General features: G+C 45.4%; 1 protein-coding gene across 2 annotated transcripts in view; it reads right to left on the reverse strand.

Moving 5' to 3' along the window:
• The window catches only part of LOC104363607 (sine oculis binding protein homolog), a 119443-nt gene that overhangs the window by 41725 nt on the left and 60909 nt on the right, over window positions 1-16809 (reverse strand). Inside the window, exon 5 of one of the 2 annotated variants that reach the window (XM_033008450.2) lies at window positions 12257-12352. The exons of the other annotated variant lie outside the window; for it this stretch is intronic. Coding sequence (XP_032864341.1) covers window positions 12257-12352 — 96 coding nt within the window. The remainder of the gene's footprint in view (window positions 1-12256; window positions 12353-16809) is intronic. 2 annotated transcript variants of the gene reach the window in all.

The raw sequence follows: 16809 nt of genomic DNA on the forward strand, positions 1-16809 counted from the left end.
CCAGCTGTAACGCGATACACCAGCCGAATGTCCTAGCGCTATCTTCCGGCGTTACATAAACCTATGTTTGGGACAGATTCTCATCCACTTGGAGACTCCTTTGCACTGCTCTGGCAGCAGAAAGGGACCACAGGGGTACATTACATGCACACCACCTTTTGAGACTTCTTTCCATTGCCAAAGCGATGTAAAGGCATCCCTGGCTCGCGCCAGAATCTGGCCCTTCGCTTAATGTGTTTAACAAACGAAGCTGCTGTTTGAATCCCAAAGACAGAGAGAGGGTCAGTAACCGAGTGAGCACCAAGCGCTTCTTCCCTTGGCAGTCAAGAATCCACGTTGTTAGAAAGTGGAAATGTATTGGGTGTTTTAGCTTCCTAACCACAAAAAAAAATCTCATAGAAAGTGACCGTTTCCCGTCTTGACTAAGGAGACATTAATTTCAGTGGCATGTGAAGAAATGTTCATTCAGGACTGGCCACAGGTGGTCAATTATTCCTCTGCCTGTCTAAAAGAAGCATGTTTATTCCTCATAATAAAAAGTATTAGTACAATACAGACTTTATTGCTCAATTAGGAAAGTGACATGCAAAGAGTTACAGCCTCTTGCGGAGAATACAGCTAGAAACAAATTTTTGCAGCTAGAAACGAATTTTTGCAGCTGAATGAAATACCATCCTCCTCCCCATCAGACACACCAAAACTACACAACTTAAAAGCCAACCGACAGGTGTTTTAGGACCAATATTTAACTAGCCTGTACGACTGAATATTGTATTGCATATTAAGGCTCTAGACTATAATTATGTTCCTTTCTCTGTTTAAAACATTTTTAATTGATCATTCAGGCACTGATCAGAAAAAAAAAAAAAAAAAAAAAGCACAGAATTTAATTTTGGTCCTCAGCATAAACCAAGGTATGCATTGAGCAGAATTTGAGAATATTGTACACATGCACACTTTGATCACTTTGTGGGATCCACACTCACTGCTCTGATTGCTTCAGTTACTGTGCATGGACTGGGCAGACAAATTGTTTTTAAATACCTAAAAGTCAACCTCAGAACCTGTTTTCTCCTACTGTGTCAGATAATAATTCATAATAAATGAACTCCTCTGCAAATACCAGGAGTGCTGTTGTTAGCTATCTGGACTGTAACAAAACATTAAATAATAGATAATTTTATGCACTTATAACATTTTAATCTCAATCAATTTGAAATTGCATGTGAAGGCAATTAAATAACAGCATCCCCATTTAAAAGCAGGAGACCCGACATTTTGACAGAAAGTTAGCAGATACCTAACTTCAAGCATACAAGCAGTCCCTCTCCTTGAATTGAATGGGTCTACGTGCAAGCTTGAAGACACATGCAGAAATATGCAGTTCAGCTGATGACTGTAGCTATCGAAAACATAGGTGTCATATGGAAAGTATTTATCTAGTTAATGAACAGAAATAGGCACATCTAAAGGTGGTCTAACCAATCCTAAATCGTCACTTAATTATTTTGAGTAAATTACACTCTAGATGTGCTTGCCTTCCTCTGTTAACTATCTAGGGGACCTAGAAAGAGTCCAGCCCAGATGTCAAATTCTGAGATGCTACAGGCAAGGCATATGAACCAAACTGTGTCCTAAACCAAAGGGTGCTGTGGAACTGGGAAGAAACATGGCACAGGTGAAAACCAGAGTGAAATGTGGACCCAGCCAAAGCTCAGACAGAAACATCCATTCCCTGACTGTGAGTGCAACTGGGAGCAACTTTTGACCACCTGAATCCCACGGGAGTGTTATCCCGAGGGCTATCAAACATGAGGAGGCATGCACGGTCCTTAAAATGAGAAGTAACCTCCAGCATGATGAAGGCTTCACTGGAGTTGTTAGTGCTAGTTTGGTACAAGGCATACAGCACAGAAATAACTCAGATTACTATGAGAAAAATGGACCCTGCTTGGAAAGAACAGCTGTGCTCAAGATATTGCGGCGTGTTGATCTGCACGTACACCCACCTGAAAGACCCCAGTCTGCAAATGAAAGCATGAACAAGAAAACTTCATACAGGGAAACAGACACTTTCTCCCGGAGAGAGAGGCAACAGCACATCAAAATCACACTGTGCAAGACAACGTTTATAAAAACGTTGACAGATATCATCCCCCGTTTGACTTATGGAGCCATCAAAACCTCACTTCCACAGAGCATTTTTGGACCCTTTAGTTGACTAAATCACCAATTTAGAATCTGTCAGACTTCATTATGCAGATTAAGAGTCTCTGCTTGGTTTCATTTGTTATGCATTAATAAAAGAGCACTGGTGACTGTATCCTCCTGCAAAACCAAAGCCTTTCTGCCATTACATAGTAAATTTTGTTCTTTCTAGTGTTCGAAAAAAACCTCAACACAACATCAACATGGCTTAGTTGCTACGCAAAGAGTTAGAGCCACTGCATAGGGATCAGTTCCAGAGTTTGGTTTGATCCGAACCAAGCCAGGCAAATTACACCTGGATGTGATCATATGAGGTTTTCCTGTTTGCCTGTTTCCCTTGTCCACAGGTGAGGTGAGTGCTCAGGCCAGACTGGCTGCGAGATCCCCGCAACCCAGTGCGATCCCAGTGCACGTTTACTGCCTTCCAGCTTGATGTCTGGTGCAGTTAAAATACTCACTACCAACAAGCAGATTTATTATGAATGCTGGTAGGGATCTTTTTTTCTCTCTCATTGACTAGATGTGACTCAAAAAGTTAATGGTAATTGCTCTCATCTTCATTTAGCAATGAGAGAGAGAGAGAGAGAGAGAAATGGGAGCAATTTGCAGATCTGAGAACAGGTCATTACAGGTGTGTTATATTAGTGTATTCATGAGCCCCCTGGGACAGCCATGCTGCGATATCCAATAACTTTCTTAATGTGTAATTACACACCATTGGACTATAATTGATTAATTGAAAAGAGAATGTAGGCAGATGCTAGGCCAAGGCTGCTGCTGCTCATTAAATGAATATGTCCTTGCTTCTTTTTAATAAGTTAAGTGAACTACTCAGAAGCAATTAAGTGAGAACTGAAATTCATTAGATTTTAAGTAATTATTGGTATTAACTTCTATAATAAAATGTAGGATTTATATTTTGGGTTTTTTTTTCCCATCCCGAAAGCAATATAACACACGTCACTGCTGAGATGTAAAAAAGGTGTCTGCTACAGACAGCAGAGAGCAGTGAGATACGCGCTCCTTGCAGACAGATCTGCTTCAGCGTGCCTTCGGATAACTGTGCGGTGTTAATCTGCCGTCTTGGGACATCATTCCCGGAAGCCCTGCACAGTCTTAGGGATTCCCAAAGAGAAGGGGCCAGACGCTCACTATCCCAGAGCACCCCAAGCCTCCCTGCAGTCCAGCTGACCAACGGCCACGCTCTTCTCAGCCCTCCTTCCCACGGGCTGGACCTTAACTCTGAGAAACAAAAAAAGTATGGGTTCCTGATTTTCAAAATCCCACTCTCTCACCGCTGTATGTTGGCTCTTAAAGGGGTCAAAGTCTTCAAACGCTTTTCCTTTTTAATGGGGAGGGCAATGCATGCAGCGAGACGAGGCATAAGCCAACTGCACCATTACAGAAAGTCACCCTGGTCTATGCAGGCATCTTTTCAGAGCTGACGAAACCCGTTCTTGTGAACACCCTGCAGGAGTGAGAGTCGGGACCAGAACTGCAAAGGGGCCTGAGCACCAGGGGACTAAAGCCAGTTTTACGGCCCGACCGTGTGCGGCAGGTACGGCCGCAGCGAGACGCGGTGAGGGGGGACGGCTGCTCCCCGGGAGCTGCCGGGGTGCCCCGTGGGCCCTTCGCCGTCATCTGCATCTCCTGCGCGGACCCCGAGAAGAAAATATTTATAGCTCTGAGCGATGGCTTCGGAAATTTTATTTCCAATTTACGTGGAAGGAAATCCGATGAATTTTATTTCACCACATTTCACTTCCTTTGGAACAAGGCATATCTTTATTCTTTAATGTTCTATAAAAACTGTCTGAATTTTATTTAAATTGGTTATGAATGCCAGTTTCATAAAGCAAAGCCACAATTCACAACTGGTTTTCTTTCCAAGGGATACAAACCTGCTTTTTTTTTTCCAGTTTTATAGAGGTTTGGGTGGGGGGGTGGCCGACATTTTCAAGTTTTTTTACTTTAAAATTTACTGCAATATTTATTAAGAAGTAGCCTGCCCAAAAACGTATTTTCACCTAACAGTTCCTTAACTTTTTACTTGCTTAAATTCCCAGTCAATAAAAAGATTAGTATTTTTTTTTAAATCGTTTTCGAAAAAGCAATTTTTCAATGACAATGTGTTTAATATGGAAATTATAACTTCAGTAAACGCATCAAATGAGGAAAGCAAAGAGTAAAAATAGAGTAATACAACAGAGTATAGCAGTGAGGAGAAATTAAGGTTGGAGAAATTATTCAGAGGTCACCAGTAATTGCACATTTATTAATAAAAATTTTAATGTTTGTTGTGGGAAGGATGATGACAGAATTGGAGTTGCAATGGGATCTTAATTATTTTCCCTTTTAACAAATGCCTAACAAATGCCTTTTACTTCTCTTCTGAAGTAATAATAACAACGGTGATGTTAAAAATTAGAAAACATGCCTCCTTCTGAGGAAAGGCAGGCTTGTGCTCACCAAGTGTCGAGTGTCACGTCCTAAAATAATGCTCCTGTACTGGTATGAAGGAAAATGCTAAACTAGAGACACTGGGGCGAAGTTGCTTGCTATTTCTAGCGTACTCGAGGCGAGTGCTGCAGGAAAGGGGATATGACTCGCTCTTGGCTCTGGGAGGCCAAACACCCAACCGTCGGTAGCCGTGGTCTTTCCCAAATCTGCCCTGTTCCCATTGCTCACCTTCCTGTGCCACCCGCCCCTCTCGCTGTCACACCTTTTATTCCATCTCTTTAGCTCCCTGAATCGTCTTCCTTAATTCGGGTCGCGGGACTGAAAAGGGAGGGATAATGTAGAGCTACTGGGGGTACCAGCCTGCTTGTGCGGGAAGCCGCAGCCCCGGCCATGAGGGACCTTCCTTCCTTTCATCCCCGTCGCCCTCCCTTCCTTTTCCTCGCTTCCCCATGCTCCTGGGGATTTTCTATCTTGTGTTTTACGTGTAAGAGGGAACTGGCGGAGACTTACCCTCCTTGCTGCTCTCGAGGGTTAATGGCACTCCCCCACTCACCGCTGCGGGAGGAGTGGGGAGTCCCTTGGCCTCCTTAATGCTGTAGGCCATGGTCACTTGCTAACCCCAAGGAGTGAGGTTTGGGTTTTATTTCCAGCAGAGCTGCTAGCTCAGACTTGCTGTGACAGGGTTGCATTTTCTATAAGTTCCTACAGCTGGTCTCTGATTGCAGCCTTCAGCTTAAATATTATGAATAAAGATCATGTTTTCTACACTTCAAAGTAGCTGTTAGCTGGCCTACAGCAATTTTTGGTCAGAGAGGGGGAAGACAACTCAAACCAGTTGTTTGTCTTTTCCTGTCTACAGAATACAGGGTGTCATTCAGAGCCCACTTAAAGTTAACGGGAGAGATCCTATTGATTTCACCGGGCTTTGGATCAGAGGTTGTGGAGTCTTAAACATGGAGTGAGTCAAGCAAAAAAAAAAAAAAGTGTATTTCTTTCGCAGGATGGTGGCACAGGATGGGGGGAGAGGAACAGAAGGCACGAAAGACCAAGAAATCTCTCAAGATCCCCGAGAAGGTCTACTGTGGCCTCAGGAACAGGACCCAAACCTCCCGGGTCCAGCCCATGCTGCCGTAATGTGAGCGACGCCCTTCACTTCTACGGGCTAGAAAACCATATAATTAAAAAGCAGGGCAAGAAGGACACAGCCCGTGCGCCGGGCAAGACAGTGGGCGCGTTTGTTCTAAAACAGTAAATAGATCTGTGTAGACAGGCACGGAGCCTATCACTTCCCGGGGACAGCGTATCACGGGGCGGCTGGCAGCCTGCAGCTCGGTATTTGGTCCCGCATTATCCCGGCGAGATGCCTATCGGGACGCAGCTGCCGAGGCAGCCAGCGCCCCGTGGGTGCCTACCTGCGCAGGCAGGCAGCGGGCAGGGAGGGTCAGCCAGGGCCGGGGTGTCGGGTCCCCCCCCGTGGAGGGACGCAAATCTGCCGGCGGGGCTGCGCGCTGCCTTTTTTCAGTGCGTTCACCCAGCGCCCGTGGACGTCAACAGTCTTCAGGAGCGTGGGTAAAAGGTGAACACCACGTAGCCCTTCGTTCAGCCTGGCAGCAATTAAGGACCAGAAAAAAACTGTACAATAATTTTGCCTGGTTTGTTGCCCTTGCTTGAAAAGGAACAGAATGCAAGGGTTTTTTTGGTGGTGTGTTGTGGAGGTTCTTTTTAAAATATTCTGCTCTAACTCACGAACAATTTAGTTTTTGAAAATGAAACGTTACAGGCGATTAGGCTACAATATGACCTAAGCCTCACTGTTATTTCAGTCACAAGAAAGGTTGGATTTCATGTGGCCAAGATTACTGAGGTTTTAAGAACATCAGTATCAATTCACTGCTACAATTGCTTTTCTCAATATTTTTGTTGCAGAGCCATAACTGCCGTTCTGACAGCTCTCTGTGCCTGATCCAAAGCCCCTGAAACCAACAGCGGGCTCTCCGTTGGCTGTTACGGGTTTTGCACGGCCATTTGCTCGAATCACTGCCTACGCCATGGTGCAGCTGATGGAGCAGCACTAGTTGTGGTGGCAAACTGAGCAAGAAACTGATGAAATCCACTGGTAAACCACCAAAAAATAGCACCAGCCATGAGACACAGCAAATGTTGAGTGATGCTGAAACAGCAGTAGGCTCTGCCGCGGAGGTTTAAACTCTCGGCAGGTTTGGTAGCAGTAGCTCTACAACCTGGAGCTCCACAGGGCTTCACAGGTCTCGTCCCCCTCTCCCCTCCCGCTTCTCCAGGGTGGCAAAATCACCTCCTGACTGCAAGGTTGGTATCTTAAAGGCTAGATGTGGCCCTGCATCCCTCAGAACTGCTGGGCAGCAGTCCCGCTCCAGCTTTCCGGCTGAAAGCTCTGCACATCCCAAAGCCTGAGCCAGGATGAAGGCAGAGCTCCCCCTCTTCCTCTGCCAGTTTGCACCAAACAGGGTGAAGGAAGAGTCAGGGAGAGCTGCAAGGGGAAGAAGTCTTTGTTTTCTCTCTCCTCTCTGCTAAGAATAAGGAGACAAAAAGGATGGAAAGGCAAGAGAAGGGATGAACAAAGCTATCTCCCCCTAATTCAGTCCTCCTTTGAAGGCACTGTGATTATAAATGGACTGAGAGGTATTTTCTTTTAATGCTGAAGCACTAACAGGGAGCGGTTTTGCATGACACTAGGGCAGAGGAAACAGGTCAGGTACCTTAAAAAAAAAAAAAAAGAATTCAAACCTCACTTTCTGAAACCAAATGGCCTCCAAAGGACACCAATATGCATATTCACATTTAACCTGATGACAACTACAAAACCCACTGGCCTCATCTGATCACAAATATTCTCAGTGCTTTTTAAAAACGTGTGCCATGCTTCCTGACCCTGCCTCTAGTACTGGAACAGCAGAGCAAAGCAACATGACTTCAAGCAAAGCATCAGCTGTAGCTCTGGCTCCTCTCAGCCTGGCCATAGCCTCCCCAAAGGCCTTTTGCTCATAGAAGAATGTTTTGCATTTCATATTTCAGCTGTAGATGTGTTTTCAGAGCTTTTTCTGCCTCTTTTTGTTAGTGATTAAAGATAACTGGCCATAGTTAAGTTTGCATTCAATCCAGTAACAGGAATGGTTTTTATTTTGTGCCTTCTATGTAACAGCTTCCAAGCATCAGGACTACCTTATAATTCACTGCATACTGGACTCACAAATTTATCTTCCCAGAGCAGATTTCAAAGAGAAAAAGATCATGATTTTACTGCCGGAAAACCGTGGCTCACAGCTGAGTGTGGGACTGGAAATGAATTTTTTTTTTCAGGGTGTTTATGTTTTGTTTGGTTATTTGTTTGCTTAACATGTAATCCCATAGCAGTGGGTGGTACTCAGATCATCTCCATAAACAAATGATCTGGAAAGTAACCTGGTGTTTTATTTCCTTAACCCATCATACCCTCCTTTGCTCATACAGCAGCATGTCAATGTGAAACCTTGACTCAATATTCTGGGTAACTGGGGCGGGGGGGGGGGAAGGACAAACTGTTGGTTTTTCTTTCCCACTTTTGTTAAAAGGCATCCAAGCATGGCTCTTCCTACCCTGACTAACCTGGGTGGGTGCCAGATGGATTTTTCCTTTCTCTAGGCAATGGCTCAGGAATTTCAGTCGGCTAGATCTGGGGCTGTGGGCTTTTCACTGGCCTTTTTACTCCAGGCTACCCTTTCTCCACAGTTAATCCCATCTCTCTCCCCACGTCCACTACTAGCTGGACTGTACTGCTCCTTGACAATCAGTTTCCAGAGGACTAAATTATGCCTTTTCCTTCTGAAAACAAAGAGATGTGCCTGAAAGGAAAGCTTCCAGCCACTCGTGGAATAAGAAATTAAAATCCTGAGGCAGTGCCTATGGGAGAAGAGTGGATGGCTGGTCAAGACAGCAAGCTAGCCTGACTGTTTAAAAATAAATTTACGTAGTTCCCCGTATCATGGGTAGATAAACTTAGGAAAAAATGATTCTCAAAAATACTGAAAAGGAAAATTTGATGTCCTCATTGACTAGAGCATCGCAACCGCTTTGTTTTCTGTGCTCTACAACAAACGGCATGACACAGTGTATCTGGATTCAGCGCAGGAAATGAATACCCTAACCTAATCCCGTAACTGCACAATGGCTTTCTCTACCAAGTCAAAGCTTTAACTGTCGCTGCTTTTCTTAATGCGCAGAACTACTACTGTAAGGACTTCAGGGTTTTCTTCTGACTCAGTTATACCTCTTTTTTTCCTGCTGTTTCCTATCAAGCACTCTCTCAAAAAAACAAAACAAAACAAAACCCACACAGCTGAGACGTACCTCACTACTCAAATCATCTCCTCTTCTGAGGAGTAAGCAACGAAGAAAGCATACAATTTGTCATACTCTGTGTTACTATGCTTTCAAACCTCTCCAAGTGCCGAGGAGTTAAAGCTTGCCACGCGTGCCTGGGACCTGGGATGTTAAGATTCAGCCGGCGCAGCGTGGCTGGCTCTTGCGGGAGAGCCCGGGCACGCAGGCACCCCGGATCCCGCCGGGCAGCACCCTCCCTCCCGGCACCAGCAATGCCCAAACACGGGAGCCCCTGCTCGCCGGAACAAACCACGCTGGAAAATGGCAGCTGAACCCTAAAGCGAAGAAAGCGCTTTTGAGCCGAAGCCTCCGATTTCACCTGACAGGCTATTACAGTACTTACGCTCAACCGCACTGAGAAAACTCCAAGGATTTCCCGATTCTCAAAAGCATAAACAAGTTTCAGTTTCTCTTTCATTTAACAAATCTGAGCTTTTCAGCCAGCATCTACTTGCACTGTTAGACTCTGGGTAAGTTTTTTACCGCTGGGAAAATATTCTTTTAGAGGAAGCAGCTGTCCCCATTCCTTTTTTTCTTTTTTCTTTTTTTTTTTTTTTTCCACTTTCCCCTCCCAAGGTGACAATTCCTAGCACAAATGTAGGAATACTGACTAGCCTTTAGGAGAAAGACGCTGTCTTAATGGCCAGCTCCTGTGAAATTTACTTTACTCTTGAGCACATTTTAATATAGCATTGTTTCCAAAAAAGTAAAAATACAGAAGGAAAACCACTACCTCTCTGTGCAACATGTAGCATCTTTGACAAATAACACTAGTTCCCCCCCCACCACCGCCTAGGCTCAACGTCATATCTTCACTCAAAGTTCCTAAAATACATCTTTAAAGAGAGCAGAGGTACATATTCATTATTTATCTACTTTTTTTTTTTCACATACAAATTGAGTACAGATTACATCCCTCTCAATTTTGTTTCCAATAGCACAGGAAAAATAAAACTATGACAAATTGCTTTTATTACTTCCTTAAACAAGAACTGAAACTTGTCCAAAAAAGCACATGAAAGACTAACTTGGATGACTTGAGCTTATGCCAGGTACAGGAGCGATATAATAAAGCAAAAACTTAAATGCATATTAATAGAGGAATAATTAACTGGGCATTAAATGAACGCTCAATTTTAATAGCACAAAGGGGGTTAATTGGTTCATTGATTGCTTGCACTAAAAATAAAGCAGATTTTCAATCGCAGTAATACATGGCTTATTTTATATCGTGTTGTCCCCAACTCTAGTCCTGAACTCCTCCGACACCAAGAAGCCCTGCTGACCTTGGCGGCACCTTGGTGTGCCGCGGCTGTTCATCAGGCCTGATTTGACCAGCGGCACAGTAATTAAGCATGGCCTTGAAGAAACAGTTTCACTTATTCGGCACAAGAATCACGACAGCACCGGGGAACTGCTTTTTGTTTGTGTTCCTCCCCTTAGGACCTAACCCTGCTGCCCCTCAAACCAACAGAAACTTTGCAAGGGGTTTAAGAGGAAGCAAGATCGGGCCTTACGGGTCGCGTCGCTTTCGGCTGGGGAGAATTATACCGGGAGCAAGCTGACCCTTCCAAGTGACACCCGTGGCTCTAAAAAAAAGCGTTGCCATTACCTAGCCAGGGGATGGCTCAGCACAGGGGAGGCCTCGGGGGTGGGGGAGCCCGTGGGCCCCGTAGTGCTGGGGTGGCCAGGACGCACTGGGCGCTGGCCAGCGCCGGGACCGGGGGACTGGCCACCGCGCCTGCGCTGCTGCCCTCCTCTTGGGGCTTCTCTGACCAACCGCCCGAGCCTGGGGGGGCCGGCTTCGGCACGGGGTTACGGCGGCTCAGCACCTCGACTTGGCTGGATGTGGCACCTGGGACCACAAGAGCAGCGTTCGGCCCTGCGTCCTCCACGGGGGGAGGCAGGCCCGGGTTTTAACGCAGAGGGAACGCAGCTTGCTCCTCCACCGCCACCCGCCTCTTCTGTAGTTATAATTGAGAAAAAAAGCGTCGTTGGTTCAAAATATAACCCCGTGTTCTGGCTCTCCACAAATATTTCCATTTAGCATAATGATACGTTTTACTTAAATACGGCCAAAAAGAAAGGCGAATGCGAGGGAGAGATCTACCCATTTGCCTAAAACTCCCTTTTTGAAAGCCGTGTGTGAATCTCTCTTAAATGCATTACAATTCATTCTCTGTTTACTTTAGGCAAACAGAAAAACTCATGGTGGAGCACTCATTTTCGCAAGCTAATCAAGAACATTAGGTCCCAACAGATTCATTTAATAGAAATATAATAGGCATTCCTGCTTGCTTTTAATCTTGCCTAGCTGCAAATGCTAAAATGAACAGCGAATTAACCCTGCCTTGGAACAGAGATCCTTTCACAGCTGATATCATCTCTCTTACGGCTTGTAAACACTCCAGGCTCCCTGTATGTGCTTTCCTGGCTTTCGCTCCTTCCCCGCAGCAGAGGAGAGGAGCGGAGAGGAGAGGAGAGGAGCGGAGAGGAGAGGAGAGGAGAGGAGAGGAGAGGAGAGGAGAGGAGAGGAGAGGAGAGGAGAGGAGAGGAGAGGAGAGGAGAGGAGAGGAGAGGAGAGGAGAGGAGAGGAGAGGAGAGGAGAGGAGAGGAGAGGAGAGGAGAGGAGAGGAGAGGAGAGGAGAGGAGAGGAGAGTGGAATGGAGAGTGGAATGGAGAGGACAGTGGAATGGAGAGGAGAGGATGCTCCCGCCTGCATGCAGCTAGGAAGGGGAGGAATAGGCGAGCTGTAAAGGGAGTACTGCGTGTCAGCAGAACAAAACGCACCGCTGCCACCCGAAAACAAGGCAGAGCTAAAAGGTGGACGGGAGAGTGAGTTTTGGGGCGCCTCGGGGTAGGGGGGGGGGGGGGGGGAAAGGGCTTTTCGTGCACCACCAGCTGCTCCCTGCATGGCTCTCCCTGATTTACCGTGTGAGACAAGGTAGTACGACAAGGCCATTCACGTGCTGTCATCAAATATAAGAGATTTTTCAAGCAATTTGAGATCTTAAATTGTTCACGGATAGCAGAACTAGCATTAGAACGCTAAACAGGAAAAAAAAAAAAAACCTATCATATTTCATAATGTATGTCATAATGAACAAAAGCCTTTCAAGAAAAAAAAAAAAAAAAACGGTTTTCACTGTGCTAAAGTAACAATCTAGACTTGTTGTAAGTATGTTATTCTTACAAGTAGTTCGCAGTTATTCTTGAAGGCAAGTCTTGGAGTTTCCTTAGCATAGTGCTGCTGGGGAAAATTTTCAGCATGTCCATCTTCATCTCTAGCCTGAAGGGAAATATAATGGCCTATTTAGGGACTTACAAATAATGGAAGGTAAAAAAAAATAGCTAAAAGCATAACAGCTCAGATCATTAAAACAGACGGGAATCCCAAAATACAACATTATTAAAAAGTTTCTTTAAATACGCAGTACACCTTTCAGATATGAGAACTTGGGATGCTGTTTTCTTACATAGCTTAGGTTGAACATGCAAATTCATAGTGGTGTAATAATTAGAACAACAAAAGACAAACCCGAAATGAAATATTTGAGCTGGAAACTGTGAGTCACTTAGGGTTTCAATTTACTCCATTGCATTTTTCAGGATTACATTACATACGTACTCGTTTAAACTTTTTGACATGCTTAAGCAATCCCTAGATAATGTACTTGTATTTTCAGTTTAACAGCAAGGCCAAAAAGAGTAAATAAGTTTTCATACTCATAATTTACATGTAATGCTATTAGAGATAAATGGATTCCCCCTCCATGTTTAAGTGAAGCTTAGAAAGGAGCAATCATCTAGCGAGAACAATTCAGTCAAATGCGGTCAAAATATTTCATGACAAAGATGCATTAAAAGTTACTGGTTATTTGGAACTACGCTGTTAATTAAGAAAGCTGAAGTTTAAATGGAGACATTACCAGAGCCCATTAGCAATCCTGCTTGCACATAGTATTTTTCCCTTCTCATCTACAGCGTTTTCTGCTTTCGAGTTAAAGCAAAAGGGAGAAGCAGGTGAAAGGAGGAGTGTCAGCAATACACTCATTACACTGTTCATTTGAGTGACACTTGCACTCCGTTCCGCTCCATCTCATCTGATCCCTGACTGTTCGTTCTCTCCCTCTCGCAGCCTCCCGAAATTCACAGCTGAGCTGTCTCCCTCACATATGGCTTGCATATAATTATGCACATTCCATTTTACACTGCATTAAAATGATGAGCTCCTGGCTCCCTGCCAACCTATTTAAATCAGCCCCTGCCCGAAGAAGCTGGGGAGAGGAGGAGGGCAGAGGAGGGGGGGGGGGGACGGGGGGGGGCGACCGGAGCGGGTCAGGGGGGGTGAGGCGAGGGGATCAGGCGGAGGCAAGGGGGCAAGGAGCAGGTAGTCCCGCTCCCTGTCCCTCCAGCTGCCCCACATCCCACCCTGGGGCCGGCGGGGGGCCAGGGATGCCCGGGTGCATCGCGGCGGCTGCGGCAGCGCTGGCATATCGTGTCCCCCCCCCTCGCGCGGCGTGAACTGCCTGTCGTCGTGTGTCACACTCCCGGCGCCCAGGCTTTTTCAGCGTTGGCATTTGTGAAAGATATTTACACCTTGTAGGCTGTATGGCTTGTTTGCCTTCAAATAGGCTTCTGTCTCTCCCCGGGGAGACGGGGTGGGAAAGGGGAGCCGCGGGTTAACTTCACCAGGGATTTTTAGGAAAACATGAAGGGGTTGAACCTCATCGAAAGCCCCTTGACTCCAGTGGGCTTTGACTTGGGCCTCTGCTTGTCAGCCATGGGCCGTGAACAAACTCTGCCTGACAGAAAATACCATTTTTAAAAGTGCAAAGCTTGTCTGAAAGTATGTTTTGAGTAGTACCTACAACTGATGCTTATTACAAGAAGCGGGAAGTGGGAAATGAGTTTATTCTGTATGTTTCCTAGCAGCTTATAGGTATTTTCTTTCACTGCTCTCAATAGCTGCAGGGTGGAAAATGTTTAAAATTTTTCCTTCAAACCACAAGGAAGAGGCAGAGCATTCCTGAGCACCTGAAATCGCTTTTATATTGACAAAGGTTTAAATGTATTATTCTAATTATTAGTTTGAAACTGAAACCTCTCTCACACAATAAATCTGCCTCCCATACTGTGTGGAATACAAAGTCCCAATCTGACTGTGTTTTGTAAAAAAAAACCACCACCCTGATTCCCATTTTGAAAACAAACTTTGTCCTTTCCTCTCCTCCATGAAGAAATATGCGCAACTCGCCGAAGCTCTTCCAGGTCATCTAGAAGACAACTGGGGGACATATGCCTTAAAAAATGCCTTGCAGAAATAGGAACGGACCTGTCAGCTCGGGATCACAGGTGCCGACAGGATGCTCAGTGACAGAGAGCTAGCGAGATGCTGCATGGGGCACAGGTGCTACATAGGGTTCTGAATGCTATCGGTGCCCCCAGACCCCTGAAATTATATCCTGGCACTATTCTAGACATTCTGCACGTGATGGCTGGCACATTGTAACCTGCCGGTGACCCTCTGGAGCATTATCTTGGTGCACGCACACACCTTGTAAAATGAAATGGATATCAGGGTGTTTGCAGTGCGTGTGTCAAAATATAGAGACAAACCCCAACGACCTTGACCCGCTTACCAAAATTGCCTGTTACTCAAAGGTTATTCACCCCTGCTGATGGCAACGTGCCCCCCCCTCTTACTGATCCAAAGCTCATTTTATCTAACTTTGGATGTCACCAAAATTTCCTAGTCTCAAAATCAGCTTAGCTACATGCTGCTATGATTTACTCAAGCAGCAAAAGTATACTTAGTTTAGCTAGCTGGTTTACATTGTAAAAAATACCTATACTCAGCAGCCACAGCTAATTCTCCAGTTGCTTTACATTCATTCATTATTACCATCTTCTAGTTGTAAATAACTTGTAGAAGGAGACACTCGTACAATATTCAGCACTGTTCTAAGCGTATTAAAGAAGTGGCTTAGAGTTTATCTTGCCACGGTAATACTGTGATACGCCTGTATCTACACTGACTCACTCTCAATCGCTGCTGCACACCAGTAAACAACTGCCTCAGCTCCCCAGCATCTCGACCTCACATACAGCAGGCTGGCATCTACAGCTTCTCCACCGGGCCTGGCTGCCATGGGATGTATTTTGCCTGCTATTGTTTAAAAGGGAAGCAACTGAAAAAAAACCAAGCCAAACCTGTGGTGTCTCTGATTTTTTTTTTCTTTTTTTTTTTTTTAAAAAACCCACGCTTTTAAACTGCTAAAACCATTATAGAAATGCCGTCATCAGAAAATGTACGTCCAAAATGCTAGATGCGATTGATTGCATATATGCAATAGACGGTACAACTGCTCTCACAGCACATTTTGTTCCAGGACAAAAAAGCCTTCAGCTCCTGTTCTGAGGCCGGGGACCATGGTGAGCGCTGCCAGTTTTATCAGCGCAAAACTGCTGCAACTTCACCGTGGCAGCGCCTCTCCAGGGATTTACTGAATCTCCTAATTCAATAGCCCCTGCTGGCAGGCAGCCGCCTTCCCGTCAGCTGCATGGGATCCGAGAGGGAAACCTGCCCATCGCCAGCCCCTGGGATGCCGGGCGGGACGCCCGACAAAACCAGGGGCACTTGCACCTCCCTGGCTGCTCCTGGCAGAGGAGAGCACGTTAGCCAAGCAGCGGTGCTGGCAAGGAAGGTCTAGGGAGGAAACTGCCACCGACTTGGTGAGGCCGACTTGGCTTGGCTGTAAGGTCAGTCTGATGGCGGGTTGCGTGGGAAATCGTGGCCTTTAATTGCAGGCTGGATATCAGGGAACTCTTCTTAATGATAGGTACAGCAAAGCGCTGGAGCAGATTGCCTAAGGAGACTGTCAAAGCCCCGTCACTGAAGTTTTTTAAGAGCAGATTAGGCAAACATCTGTCAGGAGTGACAGGCACAGAGTAGCTCCTGACGTGGGGGAAGCTGGACAGGTGAGAACATCTCCTTTCCCAGGTCCCTTTCCTCTCGGCTTTCTGCCACTGAGCTTCGAAGGAAAATGTCAGTAGGGTAAGGGAAAAAAAAATTTAAAAAAGAACATAAAACAGGATCTGAAAGGACCTCTCTGAAAATAGCACAGCATTTGATGTTCAGAGATATGTGTACTCATTAATAAGTGCATGATGACAACTATCTTTGGCTACACAAACTGTGCTATCTGTTCGTAAGCCAGCCAGCCTATATTTGTGAAAGACGCCAATAGTTTGGAAACAGACTATATATTAAGTCAAGACTCTATTTTTTAACAAGACGGAGGAAAAACAATCTACAGCAGAATTTCCTCCTCTCCAAAGTGCATGGGTATTTGCTTCACCTTATTCTCAGAGAAAAATTATCTTGATCCAGAGGATTTCTTAGCTTCGGTGTAAGTCTTTTTATGCAGCCTAAGTCTCGAGAGAGGAGATCTGTGCTTACATTTTAATACTAAGGGCAGGATCTTATGGCAGTATAAGTCACAAGGCAGGTTGAACGGAATAATTTATTAAGATGGACCTTGTTAATGCAAAGCTTTCACTAAAACAGGACAACGCATTTGCAATGAAATCCTACTGCTCGGTCCACGAAAGTTTAATGCCACTTAACTGAAAACACCTAACATCTATTTTCTAAGAGCGATGGCCACTCGAGTAATGCAGAGTGACAGAATATTAGCCTGCTTACTCGGGATAAAATTGCCACCTAATTTCCATAAATGCCCT

This window comes from Tyto alba, unplaced genomic scaffold (genome assembly GCF_018691265.1).
Source record: "Tyto alba isolate M040663 unplaced genomic scaffold, T.alba_DEE_v4.0 Super-Scaffold_40, whole genome shotgun sequence".
NCBI classification, from domain to species: Eukaryota; Metazoa; Chordata; class Aves; order Strigiformes; family Tytonidae; genus Tyto; species Tyto alba.